This window comes from Ricinus communis, chromosome 9 (genome assembly GCF_019578655.1).
Source record: "Ricinus communis isolate WT05 ecotype wild-type chromosome 9, ASM1957865v1, whole genome shotgun sequence".
Taxonomy (NCBI): domain Eukaryota; kingdom Viridiplantae; phylum Streptophyta; class Magnoliopsida; order Malpighiales; family Euphorbiaceae; genus Ricinus; species Ricinus communis.
The window spans coordinates 9,826,766-9,850,852 of NC_063264.1; the positions used below are offsets into that span (position 1 = coordinate 9,826,766).

The 24,087-nt window shown below is 28.7% G+C and overlaps 4 protein-coding genes across 4 annotated transcripts; 2 read left to right on the forward strand and 2 right to left on the reverse strand.

Moving 5' to 3' along the window:
- The first annotated feature begins 687 nt into the window (after positions 1 to 687).
- LOC8282443 (diacylglycerol kinase 1) lies at positions 688 to 9,346 on the forward strand. The gene is made up of 13 exons (XM_002525730.4): positions 688 to 1,098; positions 1,182 to 1,410; positions 1,878 to 2,000; positions 2,128 to 2,256; positions 2,674 to 2,759; positions 3,682 to 3,805; positions 4,190 to 4,238; positions 4,842 to 4,924; positions 5,721 to 5,788; positions 7,323 to 7,397; positions 8,076 to 8,163; positions 8,342 to 8,458; positions 8,750 to 9,346. Exons 1-13 carry the CDS (start codon positions 1,016 to 1,018, stop codon positions 9,083 to 9,085), a joined length of 1,590 nt encoding a protein of 529 aa, XP_002525776.2. The 5' UTR covers positions 688 to 1,015; the 3' UTR covers positions 9,086 to 9,346.
- A 686-nt stretch (positions 9,347 to 10,032) lies between these two features.
- Positions 10,033 to 10,565, forward strand: LOC8282442. Its single transcript, XM_002525729.4, has one exon. It carries the CDS (start codon positions 10,177 to 10,179, stop codon positions 10,450 to 10,452), a length of 276 nt encoding a protein of 91 aa, XP_002525775.1. The 5' UTR covers positions 10,033 to 10,176; the 3' UTR covers positions 10,453 to 10,565.
- A 911-nt stretch (positions 10,566 to 11,476) lies between these two features.
- Positions 11,477 to 12,145, reverse strand: LOC8282441. Its single transcript, XM_002525728.4, has one exon. It carries the CDS (start codon positions 11,878 to 11,880, stop codon positions 11,611 to 11,613), a length of 270 nt encoding a protein of 89 aa, XP_002525774.1. The 5' UTR covers positions 11,881 to 12,145; the 3' UTR covers positions 11,477 to 11,610.
- Positions 12,146 to 13,144: 999 nt separating this feature from the next.
- On the reverse strand, positions 13,145 to 13,598 carry LOC8282440. Its single transcript, XM_002525727.4, has one exon. The coding sequence runs from the start codon at positions 13,475 to 13,477 to the stop codon at positions 13,205 to 13,207; it is 273 nt and encodes a 90-aa protein (XP_002525773.1). The 5' UTR covers positions 13,478 to 13,598; the 3' UTR covers positions 13,145 to 13,204.
- Between the last annotated feature and the right edge of the window lie 10,489 nt (positions 13,599 to 24,087).

Sequence of the window (24,087 nt, forward strand, 5' to 3'; positions counted from 1 at the left end):
ACTCTCATAGATAGTCAATTTTAATTTAAGAAAATATTTAATAAATAATAGATTTATAACTTAGCACTTCTTAATTTTAATAAAAATATTTGAGATCATATCTGAACCCATTCTAATGTCATTAGTACTAAAAACATAATATATATGTTAATATGAACAAATTTAAGTACAAAATAAATACCCACTTATCAAATTTATTTATAATTAATAATTAGATGTTGCAACAGTTTTTTTTTGAAATAAAATGCCACAAAAGTTAACGAATATTGTTAATGAAAATAAAAATATAAAAATTAAATTAATAAAACAACCTATGATAATGCAGATAAAAATTAATAATTAAATCAATAGAAAAATATTACCATTTGACTCAATATGTTCAAGTATTAAACGAGCAATTATATAATAATTTAGTAGCCAATACTTAACCTAAGTATTAAATTGGCATGACCTAAGTATTAAATTGATTTTAAAAAATATATATTAAACTGCCATTCGTATATATAATATTATTTAACTTAAATATTAAATTTTTTTCAAAAGAAAAACTTAAGTATTAAATAGATACTAAAAGTTAAACTCAAGTTTGGCCAAATTTGAATTTATAATTTTCAAACCCATATAATTAGGATAAAGTAAGGTATCCGCGCAAGATTAACCAAATCCACCATAAACTCATAAGCTGTACCACACCAAATCATTAAACTACCAACTACTCTCGTCCCTTTGTGTGAGCAGCAGGTGCCAAACACGCGCAGCCATTTCCGTCTTCGCTCCAATTCGCTTCGTTTGAAATGGTAAAACAGCACAAAACAGATCAAAAACCGCGTTCTCTTTTAGAATCTTCTTCTTCTAAAGGAAGCTTTGAATCAACCAAGAATCGCTTCACTGCGACTTTTCCTTATCACGTGAATATTCATCTCTGATTCTATATGCATATATAATTCCTGTTCTTTTCTTTCCTGGCTAAGTCTTTAAAATTATTTGCTCCGTTTGGCCGGCGAGAAAATCGAGGATGAGAAAAATGGAATTGCGTAACAGCTTTTCACCTAGATTTAGAGATCTTAAAGATTCTTTTCGCGGTTTCATATCTAGAAGGTTGATATCATAACAATGCTGTTTTGCTTTTGTTTTATATTTATTTAATCTTTTTTATGAAGAGAATTTGTTGATTTATGCAGTCAAGTAGTAGAAGTGGAAAATGAGAAATCAGAGAAAGGAATAGTAATGAAGGAATTCTATATTCCGGATTACATTCTTGTCCCTGGATCAGAGATTGAGAATGTGTATGGTGATGATGATGATCATAAGCCTTCGTGTCCTGTGATCGTGTTTATTAACTCTAGAAGTGGGGGCCAGTTAGGAGGGGAACTTCTTGTTACTTATCGTACTCTTCTGAACAAAAACCAGGTTAATTTTACAAGCTTGATGTAATTAACTATCCTTAGTTTGGAATTCAATTCTTGCAAAACAAGGCTTGAATTGGATTGGATTCTTATAAAATCATGTTCCTTTCTTTTCCATGAGTTGATTTCTCTGAAAATGCTTTGTTCTTTTTAATTTGGAAAGCATTGATTCTAGCTACTGTGGACTTTCAAACACAAGAAGACAACTAAATAAAATTCATTTGAATTGAATTATATCATTTGATTCTTTTCAAATTATCCTTTTCTTTTTTTAGAAGTTGAAAGAATTGAGTTCTAGTAACTGTGGATTTTCCAAACTTGAGAGTTGACTAAATAGAATTGATTTCTTGAAACTCTTAGACTTTCTAAACACCATGATTAGGAATTAGAAAATTAGAACTGGATATAATTGTTGTCAAGGTAGTTAATCGTGACTATTAAATATTTTTCAAAGTGGGATTTGTTTTATAGGTTATTGATTTGGGAGAAAAGGCTCCTGATAAGGTCCTCCATCAAATATATGCTACCTTGCAAAAACTGAAGAACAATGGTGATGAATTGGCTACTGAGATTCAGAAACGACTTAGAATTATTGTGAGTTAATTTATTAGTTTTATATCTAATTTTTCATTATTAGCTTGTGTTCCTATGTATTTTCTGTTGTGTAATGCACCCTTCAAGCCAGATTAGTTTCTTTTCTGATATATACTTAGATAATTAGGTTGCAGGTGGAGATGGTACAGCTGGTTGGCTACTTGGTGTAGTTTCTGATCTCAAACTGCCTCAACCTCCACCGATTGCTACTGTTCCATTGGGAACTGGAAATAACCTCCCATTTTCATTTGGCTGGGTGAGATTTACTGATCTTTTGCACTTAAATACAATCTTGTATTGTATTTGTCAGGTTTCTCACTGCTTTATGTTCTTGTTGTTTGGTTCACACATCTTTCCACAAAGATATTGAATTGCTTCTCATTGGATTGCATATCTTTGTGCGAGTCATCAGTACCCTTCATCTAATTGTAACATCTGGTGCCAAAAACAGAACAGAAAAAAAGTACCTTAATGTGGCAGTAGTTCTCTGCTAGCAGCTCCAGTATGCTTGCCACCTTTTTTTTTTCTCTAATCTCCGTACATTGCGCTGATGGTATCTTTAGTTGCTAAATGATTACTTAATTCATCTATGGGAAAGTGCTTTCTGGTTCTTGACGTTCAATACTGGTTCAATTCTGAACTAAAATAGTTCTATCATGTTCTTGTTTGACAGGGAAAGAAAAATCCAGGCACAGACCGTTTGGCTGTAGAATCATTCTTGGAACAAGTACGACTTGCTAGGGAAATGAAAATTGACAGGTAATTTAATTATATTTGAGCTTTACGCATGATACTGTATAAATATACACAAGCACGTAAGCAGACCCAGAGGCAGAATCATACATTAATGATGGATATTTCTGCCATCAGTGCTCTGTCATAATGACAGAAGATCTCGAAAAATTGTAATTTGACCAATTCTAGCTCTTGAGCCTGAATCTTTTCAAATTTTTAAGAGATTACAAAACTATCTATAGACACGACATTAATCGTAACAAAACCTTGTGAAAGTAGTCTAATTGTCTTCAACAATCTCGTTCTATTACACTTTTCATGGATTATTTGGTTTGTCAATGTCATAAGGTCTATAAATTCTATTACATGTATTTCCTTGCACCTTTTTGGCTTCCCTCATTATCATGCACAAATGATATATTGTATGCTCTGGCTGTGTGATTTTGAATTTAGAACATTAAGGCTTAATTTAATGGAATATTTGGGAAATAAGTTTGTACGGCTCAGAAGTTATAGATACTTCATAATAAAAAGAAAAGAAAAACAATAATAAGGCTAAAATATTTAGTATTTCAAACTCCTTGACAGTTAGGACGTCACACATTATCTTTCTTAGTTAGAACATTAGAGAATCAATATTAGACTTTGAAATTTCAATGTATCATGCCCTTGGTTCCTATTTTATTAAAATAGAAAACGTGTACTTGTAGCCGAATCTGGTTTGAGGTTCTGGAATGTTTATAGGTTTAGAAGAGTACATGAACAATTTAGATAACTTGTAAAAATGGAAATGATATTGAACTTATTTCGCTTCTTTCATTTGCTTGAACTATAATATGGTTCCTTTTTCTTAACTATGCTACAAGATTTTCTTACTTTTACATTCATATATTCAGATATGGATTAAAAACGTTGGTTTTCTTTTTCTTTTGTATTTATCTATCAGCTGGCATATCATCATGAGAATGAAATGCCCAAAAGAAGGTTCCTGCGACCCTGTTCCACCCCTTGAACTACCCCATTCACTGCATGCATTTTATCGTGTCTCTGAATCAGATTCATTAAATATGGTGAGTTCTCAGTTACATTCTTTGTGTCGTTGTACACCATGCTCAACTTTTTTGTTATACATGCATTTTTTACTTCCACAGTAACAGAAAGATAACCTGATGCTATATAGTCAAAGTAAAAGTCATTGTTTTATTGCCTAGAGGATCTATGTGCCAGTTTAGACCTGGAACATCGTTCCTTCACCGTATATTTCAATCTCAAAACTTATATCATTATTTATTTTAGTATTGCTTGTTCCGGTGCTCTTTGTTTCTTCCCTTGAGGCTTTCTACCTGCTTACTTTTGGATATGTTTCACAAGAAGAATCTGGTTGGTTTCCTTTCTAATGTTTGTCTTGCTTTTTATGATATCTTTATTTGTGAATTTCCTTTGGCTGCTTTCAGGAAGGTTATCACACTTTTCGTGGGGGTTTTTGGAACTACTTCAGTATGGGTAAGACATTTATGGTCATATGCTTCATAGTTTTCCGTGTTCCGATAAATGTCCAGTGATCCTGGTGTTCATATAAAAGAGGATAAATTTAAAATGTTATTTTCATTTGAGAAAGGGAAAGTTAAAATGATATAAAATAACATCAAATTTTAATGGAAATTTAGAGTTTTATTTGACAAAAGAACATAACTTTTGAATTTTATTTTGCTTAATTGGAACATTTCAATTTTTTTCTTTCATAACTACAATAAATCATGTAAGTATCCCATTCTTTGATGCTGAAATACCATTGATACTGATAGTCATAGATAATTTACAATGTGCACTTGTTTACTAACTCCTATTCTGAGCCTGATTATGCCTCAATTTATTCCTTTGAGTCCCTCTTAATGGCAACTTGTATTAGAAATTATAAATATCTTACAGCATCAAATTTTACTGCATAGGATATGATTATGAGACCCATCTACACTATTTATGCTGTTGAAACTGAAAACAAAAATATGGATATTACGTTTTTCCCCACCAGCTTTTTACTTCAGCGTCTACATTGCGTTATTATTCTTGCCAAGTTCCTTTAGTGACATTTTCTGTTATCTACAGGAATGGATGCTCAAGTATCATATGCCTTCCACTCTGAGAGGAAATTACACCCAGAAAAATTTAAAAATCAACTGGTTAATCAGGTATTATATAAAATATCTCATATTATGCATTCTTTTAGTGGGTTTGATTCAGACTTCATATGATCTTACCCCTTATTATTTATTCTCCTTTTACCGCTTTTGGTTTAAAAAGAATTGGACCTCACATATTTAGTGACCCGACAAAGACTCTGATTTTTTTTTAAAGGATGTGAAGTCATCATATAGCTAGAAAGACATTATTTTCAATCTCAAGGTTTAATTTTTTCCATCTTAATTAAGAAGAAAAGAAAAGGCAACAGCTACAACAATTTCTTTTTTGTGCCAGAGAAATGGTTAGTATGTAGCAGTTGTTACTGTTAGTGGGGTGGGAGATTTTTAGGTGAGCCAATATGAGTCCCACACTTTACTTAGTTTTACTCCATGGAAAATTAACCCTAAAGGAGATGGAGGGAGATCCGGAAACTCTAACTCCAAGGGTAAATGCCTTTAACTGATCCAGCTAGGCCTGGATTAGTAACAGCTGCAACAATGAATTAGATACTTTTATACCTGCTGTCTGTCAATTTTCAGAAAGTGCAATGGTCTTATAACTTCTTTTATAGTGACTATGGTAGACATATCTGATATAAAGCAGTTAAATGGGTCTATAACTTTCCTGTCATAATTAGTGCTTGTAAATGCAAGTTAGGTTCCTCGCTGCATTTACTTTATATCCATTATCTATTTTGATTTTACGTTACTGAACTAGTCTCAATTTTGCATGGATTTGTATCTAATAATTCCTTGTTAAAATCATATTACTGATTGATGTTCTATTATCTTCTTGGTTCATTAGAGTACTTATTTAAAACTTGGATGTACACAAGGATGGTTCTGTGCCTCTCTTTTTCATCCTACTTCACGGTGAGTTTCCTGTTATGAGTGAATGATTCTTTTGGAAGTTACTTTCCTCTCTGTTTGATATATGTCAGTGCTATCAATTTCTTTCCTCTCTTGTTGTTTTTCTATTGATTATGCTATATTATTGATTTATCTTAATGTACTTCTTAGATTAAGCTTAAAAGGTAGGCCATTGTGCATAGTTGAGGCTGTCTCTCTCATCAGTTATTTGCAATCAAGTGAAATTTTTTGTTTAGAAAACCATATCAATTCCCATTTCCATATTTGTGGTCAATGATGGAAAATTACCTATCTAAGAACAGCCTCTTGATTTATTTGATGGAAATTGACATTACCCAAAATCCAGTACTTTCTGATTCCTTCTCTGGATATGGGTATAAGGCATGTTGCACAATTATTAATATAAGGGGTGTGAAGATATTCTAGTTTTTAACGCTCAAGAAAGAGCAAAAAAACTATAAAAAAAAAAATTAAATGACAAGCATATTTAACTTAATTTTCGAAAAACTAAATGAGTTTATTCCGTAGTCCTCTTTTTGGCCAACAATCATTTATTTTGAATCCCTTGAAAGCCTTTCCCCCAAGATCTGGTGAGAATTGAATTGCTTTAATGTATTTTAATCCAGTAAATCTAGTAATTCTTGTTTTCAAACTTTTGAAGTTGCATAATACATCTTCTTCTTTAAGTATATGCGGTCTACTAACAAAAGTTTGTCTTTGCAATTACTGTTTCCTTCTTCTCGCCCCAATCATATTTTTTCTCCTACGTATTTTAAGTGAATGATTTTTCACTTTTCTGAGTGCTCTCATAGTCCAAATGAATCTTAAATTTGTGTTCTAAGTTTGGTTAATCAGCTGCGAGGATGCTGATACTTTGATGTTATCTATCCTATTGTCCTTTATTTATTCAGCCTTTTGACTTGAGAGAAACAACTACAACAGGTGTCCTGAAAGAAACTCCATTTTCCCCTCTAAATTTTCTTATACCTCATCGTCCTCATTGTTAATCTAATGACCACCAGAATGGTGGTGCCTGCTAGACGCTAGTAGCTGCAGTGTGAATCTGTTATCTTCATAGTCTGCTTGGCTAATGATCGCATTGTGGGAAAAATCTAAACTTCTTTGCTAACAGTTTACTAAGTGGAGAGAAATGTCATATGATGCTCATATCTTTAGCATGAGTTATTTGTACACTGGAGACAATTTAACATGTCAATCATATAACCTAATCTAAACTATTCACAATCCAAGGTTCTTAGAATTACTTATAGCAATATTATCTGAAGTTAGTACTGCGGTGGTTTAGTACATTACCGAAATAACTAAGCGGAATTCAAATAATTACGATCAGATCTTGCCATTACACTTTTCTTGAATAATCAGTTATAACATGTTTGAAGTAATTGAAACGCTTTATTTCAACTTTTTATTCTGTTTGACTAAATATTTTGGGACCTGGGTGTCTAAGTGTTCTTCATATTTTGTGACATTGTGATTGCTTATCCGTGTTCTTGACAATGACTTGAAATCAATGCAGGAACATAGCACAACTTGCAAAGGTTAAAATTATGAAAACAAAAGGTCAATGGGAGGACCTCATCATACCTAGCAGGTGACAAAATATTCTTTTTGCAGTACAGACTTCTTACTCTCTTCCCCTAAAAATTAGTATCAGTTTCTCAATTGAATGATTTGATCACAAAACTACAGAGTTTCTATAAAACCTAAAATGAGTGTTTTGGTCAACATGGGAATGTTTTGCTCTTGATGTTCTTTTGGGAATTAAATAGCGCTTAACATTTCTTAAAGGGGAGAAAACATCACTGCCAACTATTGGGATTGTGGGAATGCCATCTTCTCTTCTTCTACTTTTCAATTGCACTCATCCTGAATTCGAAAATTGGAGTTTGATTTCTATTGGTAACTCCATTTCTATTTTTGACTTCTCCCTTTCCATATTCTTCTTGTAATTAGAACTTTCTTTGTAGTAAACTGCATCAAAGTGCTTCCAGTTTTTGTATCTATCCAGTGAAGATCTCATAGCATAGATGCCTTTAGGTTTCCCTCTTTCCTATGCTGTGGACAATTGTCTCTATCAACAATGGACCCTTTGAAAAAAAATTGTTTTTGCTGCATTTGGTTATTTGGTTCTTTGTCTTTTCTTCTTCCTATTCCCGCATTTGTTCTGTTTATGCCTTATTAAATTCACCATGCAACATGGATAAACCATTCCAAGTGCAATAAAAATGCAATGACTCGTTTTCTGACTCTTTACATCTTTGATATACAGCATCAGGTCTATCGTATGCCTCAACTTACCCAGTTTTTCTGGTGGTCTCAATCCTTGGGGAAAACCCAGCGGGAGGAAATTGCATGATGTTAGTTTTCTGTCTCAACATACACACAGGCAGACATATTATATATACTTCCTGCGACTATGCATGTTCATATACACAGACAATATTGCTGCATGACTTGAATAAAGTTGCTATCTCCTACTCAGAGCATTTCCTGTCAGTCAGTCATCTTCTCACTTGCAAAATCTTTCTTTTACAGAGGGAACTGACACCTCCATTTGTAGATGATGGCCTCATTGAGGTTGTCGGTTTTAGGAATGCTTGGCATGGGCTTGTTCTTCTTACTCCAAATGGGCATGGGACTCGTCTTGCACAGGTATGAAACAATGCAATTTTCTTAGCGAAGTGATATTGAAACTCCTGCTACTTGAGATTTCTTTTCCTTTTCCTTTGATATCAAAAATGAGATCATGGGAGTGTAGAATCTATTTTAGGGTAAATGTATTATATATCTGTGTTGAACATATCAGCGTTCAAATATTACTGAAACATATGTGCAATGATGAGAATAGACATTTATATCGTAAACAATTACATACATTTTAACATCAAAAGCACACTCTGAATTTACAAGAGGCTGACATTTTATCTCTCTATTTGTCTGCAGGCAAGTAGAATTCGTTTCGAGTTCCATAAAGGTGCAGCTGACCACACATTCATGAGAATTGATGGGGAACCTTGGAAACAACCACTCCCTGTTGATGATGACACAGTTGTTGTGGAGATTTCGAATCACAGCCAAGTGACCATGCTTGCCACACCATTATGTCGATCCAAAAGTATACATGATCCAGCATCACCTACTAACATTGACCATGATGAAGAGGAGGATAATACTGATGAAGATGATGAATCTGCTGAAGATTGGGAAGAACGGAGAAAGTTTGGAGCTGCTGACACTTTCAAATTTCCAGATGATTTTGACATATCTCAACTTAGTTAAGCAAGGAACTCGGTGTTCCTTTCATGTGCCATTCTCCATAGTTTTCTACTGCTGATTAGCCTCAGGTTTTGGTTGCATTTTAGGTTATTCCTTTTTCTATAGTTGAGGACTCCCATGATCAGGAGAACCGAATGCATTCAGTCACAGTGTACAGCTAAATATACTTTCTATACTATCTACCCTAGAAAAGAAAAGATCAATTTACAGAATCATGGGTGGATGTCTGAACTTTCCCACGATACTCCACATCTTACAGTGTTTGGTATCACCTCTTTACAATGAGATTATTTCCATAAACAAAAAACGGTATCAACAGAAATTTTGTGCAATTTAGCTGCAGATTGTTGTGCTGTTACTCAACTATGCTGCATAAAACTGTGGAATTGATGCTTAACCTGAACTAATTTCAGATTGTTTAGTGATGAATTGCATGAATGAACAGAAATAACTGTTGAAAGAATCCTAATAAAAAAAACATTTGCAAGACAACATTGTTATCGACTATGAAAACCATTTGTTTATTCACAAAATCACATAAACCAATAATCAGTTAATTCAAGCTTGTATATGGGCATGAAGGTTCAAGCACCAATTACTAAAACTTGGGTCTTGGAGATCTTACTGAAAAACCATTTGTTTATTCTATGGAGGGCAAGCTGCACATAGTTTAGAATAAGAACAAACCAGAATTTTATCATTATTATTATTATAATACAAGGAGCAAACAAGAATTTTCAATCCTACCCCTCCATCCATTATTATTTATTTACAATTTATTATATAGAACCCCTCTCTTTCTCTCAATGCTGTCCCTGTCCCCATTCAATGATACTTGGAGCTTTTCTTAATAATACCACTTGCTAAAAACTACTGGCTTCCCTAAACTACTGGTGAGACCTTTGCTGGTATATCTCACCAATCCACTCCTATCATTAATTTATCTTTTTATTAATTTATTATAACACTTTCCTCTATATAAGTGCAACAACACATCTCATATCCCACAACAAATCATACAGCAAATTAAGCATCTCACATCAAACAGAAAAACTATTTCAGTAATCTGTCACTTAACAAAAGAAGTTATCAGCATGAGTTCAACAAGCAGAGCTTGGATGGTAGCAGCAAGCATAGGAGTAGTAGAGGCATTGAAAGATCAAGGCTTGTGTAGATGGAACTATGCATTCAGGTCAATTCAGCAACATGCTAAGAACAATATCAGAAGATCATATTCTCAACACCCTAAAATGCTCTCTTCACTTTCCTCTTCTGCTGATTTGTCTAAGAAGCTTGAAGATGAGAAATTGAAGAAGTCTGAAGAATCACTCAGAACTGTTATGTATTTAAGTTGTTGGGGTCCTAATTGAACCCTCATTATTTATTTATTTTTCTTATATAAATGTACAGATATGCAGCTTTCCTTCAGTTTTACATGTATGAGTACCTTCATCTCTTCTATGAATGGAATTTCAGTAATTAATATTGGTATAAATAAAACTTGCATAAAATCCTTACACATTTACACTCGCACAAATAACTTCAGTGCACAGGCTCACTTTAACTCTTACACTACTGCTCACTCCAAAACACAACTAATATACTTATATCTTACCAATTTTCTATGGTCTTACTTTCAAAATTTACTAAAGTTAACCGAGCAATTAAAATATTAGCGAAACTGTTATGGCTGCTAAGATCAACTAATTATGGCTCAAAATAGAGAGAAACAAATTGCAGATGGAAAAAAAGAACTGACAGGCAATTTTGACGTTGGGGATCAAGTGTACCTAAAATTGAAACCTTATAATCCAGAATCAATTCCTATGAGGAAGTGTGTCAAGCTAGTAGCTAGCAAGACATTATGGTCCATTCAAAGTCTTAGCTAAGATAGGACCAGTTCTAATTCTCAAAAGAAACATCAACTGTCTCATCATGTAATCCTTCAAGAGAACTTAATAGGTACTGATGTGAAGAATTCCAACAGTTACCTCAAGTTAACAATACTGATGGATTTAAGGTATAGCTTGTAACTATCTTACAAATAAGGGGAACTGTATACATAATATATATATATATATAAAGAAAAGAGAAGGCAGAAAATTTCTTTGGTTACATATAACTGATCAAGAAGCTACCAAGGAGGATTTTTCATTCATGAAATTTCAATTTCCTTTTCTTTTCCTTTAAAGGAGAACTCCAAGAGGGGAGTACTGCTAGGATCTCTTAAGCAGAATAAATAGTTCTGCAAAATAGAGCACCAAGTAAATCAATACTTCTCTTTTTCTTTCCCTTTGCTTTTTATCCCTTAAAAAGAGTCTGGTTCATATGATTTTGGGAAGTATAGCTTTGTGTTGAAACAAGAAGCAGGAGAGCTGAAAAATTACAACTAAATTGGTTTCCAAAACTGGAAATATCAATATTACCTCTTTAATTCAAAACTTAGTTGCATTCATAGATGAGCTGAAGGTACTCATACATGTATGATGAAGGAAAACTACATATTTACAAAAATGAATAATGAGGTTTTAATTAGGACCCCAACAGCTTAAATACATAACAGTTCTAAGTGATTCTTCAGACTTCTTCAATTTCTCATCTTTAAGCTTCTGAGACACAGCAGAAGAAGAAAGTGAAGAGAGCATTTTAGGGTGTTGAGAATATGATCTGATACTGTTCTTCGCATGGTGCTGAAGTGATCTCAATGCATAATTCCATCTACACAATCCTTGATCTTTTAATGCCTCTACTACTCCTATACTTGCTGCTACCATCCAAGCTCTGCTTGTCGAACTCATGGTGATGATGATGATGATGATTTTTCACCTTTTCTGTTGATATATAGATCAAACCGAATCAAGATTTGAGAACAGAATGAGAAACAGATGTGTATGTTTCTTGATTTTGTGCTTGTGATTTGGGGAAATGAAGTGCGAGGCAGGTCTTTTATATATGTAGAAAACCAAGAAAGTGACAAAGAAATTGGTGGTTTGGAAAAAATAAACCAGAGGCAGAGATGGTTTTACTTGTAGAATTGGTACAAAGCCAATTGTATTCCTCTCTTGCTTGGCCTTTTCGGCAGTTGTATTTTTTTATTAGGCCACTTGTTTTACTCATTTGTGACATTGAATTGAGACTTCTGACTATGAGGGAGTCAGAGAGAATAGACAAAAGAGGGGATAGTGATCATAAGAAAATATAGAGACAAGGTTTGGTCATGGGGTGAGTCAGCTAAATTTTAACTGTTTAATTTCGTTCCATTGTTGGAGCAATAGTTTTACTGTTAAGCGCATTTTTTATATATTGGCTAGGACCAAGTTAGAGGGGCTTTACAGCTAAGTCATTCTATTTTTTTCCCATTGGCAGTGCTTGTAGCGTATGAAGTTGGGAAATTAAGACAGATATTTTGGCAACTCCCTTTTTTTTTAGATAGTTTCCTGATGCATCAATCTAAACTAATCTTGTGAACTAAATGTAAATCATGATTGAATATGTATAAGAAACCAATAATTCATTTTATTAGCATAGAGAGACCGATAGCAGTTACAAACCAATGGTTTCTTTTGTAAATTAACCTCATATTTTGCACTTTATGTTGCAAATAATTTTCTTTTTGATTCATATGGAAGCCTCAATGCATTATAGACTAATATTCATCATAAATGTATTAAATTCACTAAGTACAAATATGAGAATTCGAGTTCAAGATTTTCTGCATTTCAATTTGAATTTTATTTCAAGTCTCTTTTTTCTTTTATTGAAATTTTTATTTCAAGTCCGAAAGTAAGTTTGTTGCAGGTAAGTAAAGCAAAAACCATTGTATCTAATGTTTTGTTGTATTTTAATAACTTTTGATTATGCAACAATTAACACATTCAATTATGGAATCATCTCTTAGGATAAGAGTTTCTGCTGCCCCTAGCTGACTCTTTTCATATCTTTTTTGGTTTTGCCTGTTAACCCCTTAACAGAGAGTGTGGTACCTACTACAATTTCGGCAAGATCTATATTAGGAGCTGAAACAAGATGCAGGAGAACAGAAAAATTATAACTATAAGAACATTTAAATCAAAACTGGAATTGCATTCATGGATATGTATATTTACAGAATACACGAGGGGTTCAATTAGGACCCCAACAGCTTAAATACATAACAGTTCTAAGTGATTCTTCAGACCTCTTCAATTTCTCATCTTTAAGATTCTTAGACACAGCAGAAGAAGAAAGTGGAGAAAGCATTTTAGGGTGTTGAGAATATGATCTTCTGATATTGTTCTTGGCATGTTGCTGAATTGACCTCAAGGCATAGTTCCATCTACACAACCCTTGATCTTTCAATGCCTCTACTACTCCTATACTTGCTGCCACCATCCAAGCTCTGCTTGTTGAACTCATGCTGATAACTTCTTGTGTGCCAACTGATAAACTGGAACTGGAAATAGTTTTCTGCTTGATGTGAGATGCTTAATTTGCTGTATGAATTTGTTGTGGGATATGGAATGTGCTCTTGTACTTATATAGAGGGAGGTCTTGAGATAAATTGACAAAAAGATAAATAAATGATAAGATATACCAGCAAAGATCTCACCGATAGTTTAGGGAAGCCAGTAGTTTTTAGCAAGTGGTATTATTAAAAACAAGGTCCGAGTATCACTGAATGCAGACAGTGACAGCATTGAGAGGGAGACAGATACTGTACAATGAAATGGAAATACATAAAGAAAGAGACAAATATAACCAGGGATGGGATAGGATTCCAAATTCCTACTTGCTCCTTGAAGTAATAATAATGGAAAAATTATGGTTTGTTCTTATCCTGAAGCATGTGCAGTCTGCCATGCCATAATCACACTGTCTTCAGAGTCACACCTCCAAGACCTTAGTGTAATTATTGGAGCTTGAATCTTTATGCCCAGATACAATCCAAATTAAATTATGTGATTCTCTTATGCTGTAATCCAAATTAATTTCAAAGATTTCATCTGTTACAAGGTGAAAAATCTTTTGGTGGAGTATTAGTAATTCCAACAATTTCTCAGAAATATAACTAACATTTGAGTGTCCATAAATTGACAGCCAGCAACTTCATGGGTTACACTGAGTTAGCCAGATAAGAAAACTCTCTGAAACTCAAGTTTAGCCTTCTTATTATTATTACTATTGTTTCTACCAAATAACATGAAACATTTTCTTTTCGTCTGCAATGATTTTCATGTAGTTCTTTCTTAATTCAGATAAGAATATTGACTTGTGTCTACTTCAACAGATGTATATATCTTCTCCATTGCACAACATCTGATGCACGTTCTTGCTTAAAGAGCAACCCAAGGTTAAGATAAACTATTATACAATTATTTTGGGGTATGTTTAATTATGGGAAACTAGACATGTTTTGGGGACGATTTTCTATAGAAGATTTAAAAAAGAGAAATGGTGTTTAGTTAAGATATTTTTTCGTATGAAAAACTAAATTTCATTTTTCAAATTTATAACCATAAAGTATTTGTTAAAATTCTTTTAAAAAAACTAGTCGTTTACTCATGCTTTGCACGACCGTTATTATTATATAGTTATAAAATTAAGTTTATAAATAAAATTTTATAAAATATTTAATATTTAATATTTATTCACCATATTTTAAAAATAATAATAAGAATTAGATATTTTTAATATTTTAAGATTTTATTTGTGTACTAATATAAAATTTGTTCTAAAAATTATTTATTAATCAATTCTAATATTATATAAATTAAGACTATCAATATAATTGATATAACTATTTCATATTTCAAAAGAATTAATATATATACTAGTCGTTTTCTTGTACACTGCACGACCATTATTATTATTTCAATTATAAAATTAAGTTCACAGATACAATTTAATAAAATTTTCAATATTTAATATTAACTTATAATATATTAAAAAATAATAGTAAACTAACCATTTTTAAATGTTTCTAATTTTTTATGAATTTAAAATTTTACTAATGCAATAATAAAAATTATTTTAAAATTAATTATTAATTAATTTTAATATATATAAATTAATACTATCAATATAATTGATATTGCTATTTTCAGAGTTAAAAATTTATTATGTAATTAAAAATTAAGTTATTATTAAATATAATATAAAAATATATATTTAAGATGTTATTTTCTAGAATTAGAATTGTTTTCTAATTAGAATAATTTATTAGTTAAAATAATATTAAAATGTAATTAATATGTTATTCTTAGGATATAATTAGTATCATTATCTAATTAGAAAATTATTTATTAGTTAATATAATATTAAAATATAATTAGTATGTTAGTAAGTGTTTAATTAGAATCTAACTTATTAATCAATAAATTAATAGAAAAAATTATAAAATTACACATAAACTTGAATTTCATGTGGCAAAAATAAATATATATGTCAAAACAAAAATTCTATGTATTAAGAATTAAGTACACATGTCAAAAAAAATTTAAGTCTCATATATATAGACATGGACTTTTATATACTTTTAATGACTTTTTATGCATCGTTATCAAAAAATTCTCAAGATTTTTCCTTCACTTTTCTTCAAAATTTGAATAGATTTTTATTTTTTGAAAACTCATTTTTCTTCTTTTCAAATTCTCCTATATTAATGTCTTCATTTCTTTTTACTATATTCTCCATTTTAAAAAATATAAGAAATTAGATGAAACTCATAAGCTAAAAATTATTTACTAATAATATTCTTTTGTACTCACATATATAAAAAATAAATTAAAATTTTTTAATATAATTTTAAAAGGGCCCTCGTAAAAGATATAAATTTTAAATGAAGCATTTAGTGATTTTTTTAAGCAAACGACCCTACCATATATAGATTTTTAGGTTTTTTTAGGAAGATTATTTGGATAATTTTTTCTGTTGGTAAACATAATTATCAGTTTAACTATTTATAAAATAATTAGTAACTGTGATTATTTTTTGTTTAAATATTTATCAAATAAGTGATAAATAAAATATAACGAGTATGATATGAATTTGGTGGTTTAATTGGAAACAAATTGTAGTATGATAATTATTTTTTTTTTATAAAAATGATTCTATTGACAAAAAAATAGTGTTTATACTGTGAGATAAAAAAATTTAAAAATAGTATGAATATAACACAACAACGAAATGAAGTCCATTACTTGTATATGGAGTTGCATATAACATTATATGGAATAATGTTTAAAGTAAAAGCAAAAAAAATAAAGAAAATAATAAAAGTAAAATGATTAAATTTATTTTAAATAATTAAATAACAGTCTGTAAAAATTAATAAAATCTTATCAATGTCTATAAAAGTATTTTTAAGTAAAGTTTGTGAAAATTATTCATAAAATCATCAACTCTGAAAAAATCATTAAAAATTCAAGGATTCAGGTAATTCATTTAAAAAAACTATTAATTAAATACACTTAGATTGTCGTTAGAGAGTTTTGCTAAAGTACTATTATAACACTCTACTAATTATAAGTCTATTTTTTAATTATAAATAATTATCGGTAGTATTTTAAGTAATTTATTAGTTTATAAGTCATTTTACTAATTAGATTATTAATGAATCCATAAATAACTTTTAAATATTTATATAAGTCAAAATTATATAGGTGAATTTCATAATTGTCAAGTACCATTAATTAAACTCCAAAACTAGGTAAAAAGATTTAATAAAAGAATAATGTGTTTAGTTGATTGATAACTAAAGACTATATATAATTAATTAATCTAGTGATTAATTATATTAATAAGTTATCGAAATGAAAATAATATCAATTTTTATAAATTTATAGAGTACTACTATACACTCATACTACATTAAAATGACTCATGCTCTTTTATATAAGTTAGAATTATAGAGTTTTGCTAGAATACTATTATGACATTCACCATTATAGGTCTATTTTTTTAATTATAGACAATCAATCAGTATTATTTTAAATTACTTATTTGTGTTATATATCCTTCTACTAATATAGATCATCAATGAATTCATGTATAACTTCTAATTATTCATATAAGCCAAATAAATAAAAATAATATGTTTAGTTGAATGATAACTAAAGACTATATATAATTAATTAATCTAGTATTGTATTATATTAATAAATTATCAAAATTAAAATAATATCAATTTTTATAAGTTTATAGAGTACTATATACTTATGGTATATTAAAATGGCTTGTACTTTTTTATATAAGTTAGAATTATAGAGTTTTTCTAGAGTACCACTCTGGCATTCTACCATTATAAATTTTTTTTTAATTATAGATAATCAATTGGATATTATTTTAAATAATTTATTTGTGTTATACATCCTTCTACTAATATAGATCATCAATGAATTCATGTATAACTTCTAATTATTCATATAAGTCAAATTTATATAGGTGAATCTCGTAATTATCAAGTATCAATAATTAAATTCTAAAAATAGATAAAAAGACATTTGAATAAATAAAAATAATATATTCGGCTGATCAATAATGAAGTACTATATATATAACTAACTAATCTAATATTTAATTATGTTAATTAATTATTAAAATTAAAATAATACCAATTCGTATGGTACATTAGAATGACTCAAAATTGTATAGATGAAGTTCATAATTGTCAAGTACCATTAATTAAATTCTAAAAGTAAATAGAAATTTTTAATAAATAAAAATAATTTATTTAATTGATCGATGACTAAATACTATATATAATTGACTAATTTAATATTTAACTATGCTAATAAATTATTAAAATTTAAATAATATGATACACATATGGTACATTAGAACTCGATAAGAGATAATAATAACATTTAAAAGTAGACATACTTTTTATTAAAACTTCTAATTTCTTTGAGTTTTATCATATTACATTACTAGAATTTTCTATTTTCAATAAATAATTATAATATTTTTATCTTTAAACTCTATTAAATTATTATATCATTTTGTCAAAAATAGTAATTAACTATGAAAGAAATATCTAAAATACCTTTAATAGGAAAATACTTTAACATTCCTAGAATTTCTAAAATTATATTAGTAGTTCCTATATATTCAATAGTTAATTTTAATATTTTTTTTATTTTAGTAAGTTAAACTATTACATTATATTCAGTCAAAATTTAATACATCAATTTATCATCATCAAATTCTTTCAAAATTTATTCATGCATCTAAAAAGTAGAATTGTAACAAATTTTCACTTAATTCAATATTTATTAACTTGATTAATTATAAAAAATATTATTTTATAAATATTTTTATACAATTCTATATAAGGTATTTATTTAAATAAAGTATTGAAAATTCTAATTTTTTGTATTATTTTATTGATTTATAAGGAATGACATTATATATAATTTTATTAATTAAGTTTGCAGGTAATAGTCAATATATTTTAAAATAATTGGGTTCATATGGAAGATTTCGACGAGACATGGATTGATATGATTGGACTTGGTACCTTTTGTTTCTCCAAAGATATTCTTCTTTTTTTTTTAATAAATTTCAATTGTAAGGAATCCATGAGAAGGAAGAATGGGTACATGGTTTAATGCCTTTTGGATATAAAAGAACTTGGAAATCAGTCCTCTTTACAAATAATAGTTGGATGTATAAGTACCATTAGCATGATCAAAGTAGGTAATTAACAAGTTAAGTCCATCACTTGTCAAATATAATATCCTCAGGCTTCTTTGTAATACGGAACTTAATTTTATTTCGCTTATTGCTGTGAAATATTGGTTATTTTTATTTTTTACAAACGAGTATTGGAATTGTTTTAAAGACTACGGAGATACAGAATCTCAACGTTTATTTCTATAAATGGAAATATATGTATTCGCCTCACTAGCCGTTGTTCATTAATGATTCTAATGAGAATTGGCATCATATGGTTGCTCCAATTTAATTATATTATAATGCAAGTAAATACATAAGCACTAGACAACTCATGACCCCCCACAAGGATCATATATATATATGTATATATCACTTCATTTTGGCTAGGTTATTATTTATGACATCATTGATCGTATAAATCCTAATAAATATATTCGCGGTAGTGCCTCATGCAAGATGCAGTTACAGTGAACCCAGTCGATTGCATACACAGACAACCCTAATGATATTTCAAATTTCACCTATGAGCTCTACTTCATTCAAATATTCCCAGTTGGAATTTTAACCTAAATCTCATAACTAATAGTAATTTTTAATTTATATTAGGTATGTTATATCTATATTACTAGATATAGTAATTAATCTTGTGATCTATCAATAATTGGATAAACAAGGGTCTTATTTTTGACGTGTATGGACCGTGTGTAAAATGTGTATGGTCTGTCACACGCATCTTGCATGAGGCACTACCGCGAATATATTTATTAGGATTTATACGATCAATGATGTCATAAATAATAACCCAGCCAAAATGAAGTGATATATACATATATATATATATGATCCTTGTGGGGGGTCATGAGTTGTCTAGTGCTTGTATTTACTTGCATTATAATATAATTAAATTGGAGCAACCATATGATGCCAATTCTCATTAGAATCATTAATGAACAACGGCTAGTAAGGCGAATACATATATTTCCATTTATAGAAATAAACGTTGAGATTCTGTACCTCCGTAGTCTTTAAAACAATTCCAATACTCGTTTGTAAAAAATAAAAATAACCAATATTTCACAGCAATAAGCGAAATAAAATTAAGTTCCGTATTACAAAGAAGCCTGAGGATATTATATTTGATAAGTGATGGACTTAACTTGTTAATTACCTACTTTGATCATGCTAATGGTACTTATACATCCAACTATTATTTGTAAAGAGGACTGATTTCCAAGTTCTTTTATATCCAAAAGGCATTAAACCATGTACCCATTCTTCCTTCTCATGGATTCCTTACAATTGAAATTTATTAAAAAAAAAAAAAGAAGAATATCTCTGGAGAAACAAAAGTTATCAAGTCCAATCATATCAATCCATGTCTCGTCGAAATCTTCCATATGAACCCAATTATTTTAAAATATATTGACTATTACCTGCAAACTTAATTAACAAAATTATATATAATGTCATTCCTTAAAATGAACTATATTATTGTTATTTTATACTCTTGGTAACATCAGTAGTATTTTTTTTTTATGTGGCAACTGAAAATTCATCTAAGTATGACATTAACTAACATATCAATAAAAATTTCCAAAATCCATACCATAAATTAAAATATAAATAATAGGTGTATTTAAAAATAAATAAATTGAAGAATTGATACTGTTTAAATATAAGTGGCAAAGCTTTAGTACCAACAGAACAATTAATCTAAAGCCAAGTGTGATGTGAACAGTGAGTAAAATACTAATATTGAGTTTCCCCCTCCATGTCATCAAAAATTAAATAGATTTCTAATGAGTATCATGGTTTATAACAAAAATCAGAATTTTAGTACAAAAAAAATGTATTAGCGCTAATTCGAAATATAGGCTAAATTAGCACGAACGAAGCTATTTACCCGGTTAATTTTATTAAATGAGAGTGATGTTATAAGTAATTATTAAAAATAGAAAGACCTATTAGTGCAATATGACAAAACTTAAAGACCTTAATTAACTTAATTTAAAATATTGTTAAAAAAAGTTGTAGTTGGAATGTTAAGGTTAATTATAAGCAATAATTTTTTTTTTGAAAAATGTAAATTGTAATAGACAAACAAAAACTATTACTTTTCTTTGGTGTTGTATTTTTTAAATTTTTTATAAATATATGTAATAGTTAAATTGATTTTTTCAATTTATTTGATTTAAATAAGTTCAGTCTGATTTTATTATAAATCTAGTTATCATTGATATATCTAAATTAGTACTCGCAAGTACACGAATCGTTTTTATAGTGATAAATTCACCACGAGGTCGATCTCTCAAAGAACTATGAAGCTACTTATTATATAGATTAATTATCAACACAAACAATAAAAGTAAATCTAAATACTCTAAATTAGTATTTTGAGAAAATAGAATAATATTCATAAAGTAAAATATAATATACTATAAAGTAAATATGCAATGATATGATATATGAAAACTATATGCTAAAGATAGTATTTAGCCTAACAATCACTTAGTAATTTCTTTGTTGTATTTTAAGGCTAGATCTAATGAATGAAACAGTTATATGCATTTTTCTTTAATCACTCAAGCTAATAATGCAACTAAAGTTTTTTCTATCAAGATAGATTGAGGCAAAGATGGTGTCTATAATACCTTCAACCTTAATATTTTCATAACAATTATTATTATTGAATTAATATGATGGTTAACTAACAATAACAACTGAAACTAATAAAGATATGAAGGTAAAGAAATCACTCATTAAATAAGTAAATAATAAGGTTCATACAAAAGTAGAAAAGCTAAATTAAATCTTATGAAAACTAGTCTAACATATTTAATCCAATGATCATGGTATTAAATAGAAAGACATAAAAATAAAACAGAAAATCAAAGCTCCCTCTGAATTCAGAATTCTTCAAGTAAGAAGATTATTGGTTATCACTCTCTATTTCTTGAAAAGCTTCTTAAATCTTAAAAGAACAATGAAAAATAAAATTAAGGTATTTATAGGAAATGAGCTGTAGTGAAAATAATGGTGGACAGATGCATATGGAAGATGTAGCAAATAGCATATAAGAGAGACATCTCCTCTCTTTAGAACTAGGCTTGTAAAGATATATATAGAGAAAAGTTCTACTTTAAGTATAAGACTTCTAAGAGTTATTTTCTACGACTCTTAACTATTCTAAATAAACAAATAACTATTAGTGTTCCATAATTACAAAAGACTAATTAATCTCCATTGGGCCTTGTATAATTTGACTAGCCCAGCAAATAGCAGTCTATGCATTTTGATTTTGGACTTTGATACGAATATATCTAATTAAGCCCTTTATTGAGTATTTTTTTCTATATTTTTCTCTCTTTGCTAATATTATTTAAAATTAGACAATAAAACTTAAGTGAGGTGAATGTATATATTTTTAGCATATTATATATATAAAACATACTATTAAAGCACTAAAATACCATAAATAATATATACATAATATAAACCTGTCAATTATAGACGGTTAGACCGGATTAACTAATAATTTTGATTGAATCAATTGAATTGGCGGGTTGAATTCGATCTTTAAAACAAAGGCATATAAAAATTGTAAATTTTAGGTATTATTTTTAATAGTTTAAGGAGGAAGACTGTTTCTTATTTTTAGAGAGGAGGTTTATATATTGCAAATTTATATATTAATATAAGTAATATTTTTTAAGGGGGCAGTGGCCCGTCCACCTTATAATATAGTTTTTCCCTGAATTAGTGTTGTGTTCTTATATTTAGCCTTGGTTGAAGTTTTTCTTCTTTTTCTCCCTTAATTCCTTTGATTGGTCATATTTTATTCATTAGTTTTGATGTATGTTGCTAGAAGCATATAATTTGATTGCTTTGGATTGTTGTACGAAGGTGTTATAAGAAATTCTTTTATTATTTTCTATGCAAATAATTTTTATTATTATATTATACAAATTTAATTGCTTTGCAAAATATTAAAATTTAAAAGAAACTATTGAATTTCTTAAGAGTGGTTCATTCAAAAGTAAAAATATATAAAATTAAATCCGCATAATTTAGTTTAATTTGATCCTCAACTATAAGTTGAATTGGATTAATTTCTTTAGCCTTGTGGATTGAATTAGATCGATAAATTTCTAATTTTCAAATAATAAATTGGATTAAAATCTATATCAAATTTGCATTGGTAAATAATTAAGTTAATATTAAAAATTTGATCTATATTTTGGATTGATATTGATATTTTAATTTATCCTTTTAATTACTTAAATTTCTGTTACAGGCGATGGTCTGTCCAAATTATTAAAAATTGATCAGATTTCTAATAAGTAACGTGAAATCTGAATCCCACATCCTTTTCGGGTTCTCTGAACAAGAATACAAAACAAGTTTTTGTTAACAGAGGCACCCTTTTCTTTGCGATCCTTCTCCACCACTCGCTATAATTTGCCGTTTGAGATTTTTTATATTACTAAACTTTTCTTTTTAGTTCATCACAACATATTATACTTCTCCGTTCTATTAATATTTCTGATAATTTTATTATTAAATCAAAATAAAAAAAAATTCTAATTAACTAAATAAAAATAAATGGATAATTATTATTTTTTCTTTATAATTTATCATATTACACTAATTAGTCTCTCATCTTTCTATATTATATTAAATTTCTATAGTAGTTTATGGAAATATACTATTATCTCTTCTATTAATTTTTTAATTAATTTCAGGCTGAAATATTTCAATCAAAAATTTACATTTAATATTTATATTCAGTTTTTGACTAAATTCTTCAACTTTGGAATTTTTCAAGAAAAATATTGTTTTATTATACATATTATATTTACTTGAAATTTATATTATAATTGAATTATTTAAATTTATGAAAATAATTAAAAAAAAGGATGTAAAATAGTAATTATTACATAAGTATATAGAAATCAAAATACTTAAAATAGTCAATAAAAGTAATTACCTCTTAGTAGAATTATGTATTTCAATATTATAATTTTTAGTAATTATTTAAAGATTCATTTTTAGACTTCTTAGTGTATTTATAATTTATTTACACTGTCTTAAATATTTTTATAAATTTCAAAAAATCAATTAAACTATAAAATAATTATTTCAGTATTTTATTTAAAATCTTAACCTATAGTTTTGAAACTTAAAAACTTTATATTATAAATAAAAAATATAATATGATAAACTAATATTTTATGACAAATTACATAGAAGTTTAGTATAATAAAGTAAATTGAGGGACTAACTAGAGTAATATGAAAGATTTCAAAGAAAATTAATATTTTATTTAATTTCAGTGAATTAGAGGCAATTTG

Bases quoted from the DNA above. Each gene is read 5' to 3' on its own strand.
- LOC8282443 (XM_002525730.4), top strand. From the start codon at position 1,016: ATGAGAAAAATGGAATTGCGTAACAGCTTTTCACCTAGATTTAGAGAT. The intron at 1,099-1,181 runs GTTGATATCATA...TGATTTATGCAG, and splicing joins CGCGGTTTCATATCTAGAAG to TCAAGTAGTAGAAGTGGAAA. The intron at 3,806-4,189 runs GTGAGTTCTCAG...GGCTGCTTTCAG, and splicing joins AATCAGATTCATTAAATATG to GAAGGTTATCACACTTTTCG.
- LOC8282442 (XM_002525729.4), top strand. From the start codon at position 10,177: ATGAGTTCAACAAGCAGAGCTTGGATGGTAGCAGCAAGCATAGGAGTA.
- LOC8282441 (XM_002525728.4), bottom strand. From the start codon at position 11,880: ATGAGTTCGACAAGCAGAGCTTGGATGGTAGCAGCAAGTATAGGAGTA.
- LOC8282440 (XM_002525727.4), bottom strand. From the start codon at position 13,477: ATGAGTTCAACAAGCAGAGCTTGGATGGTGGCAGCAAGTATAGGAGTA.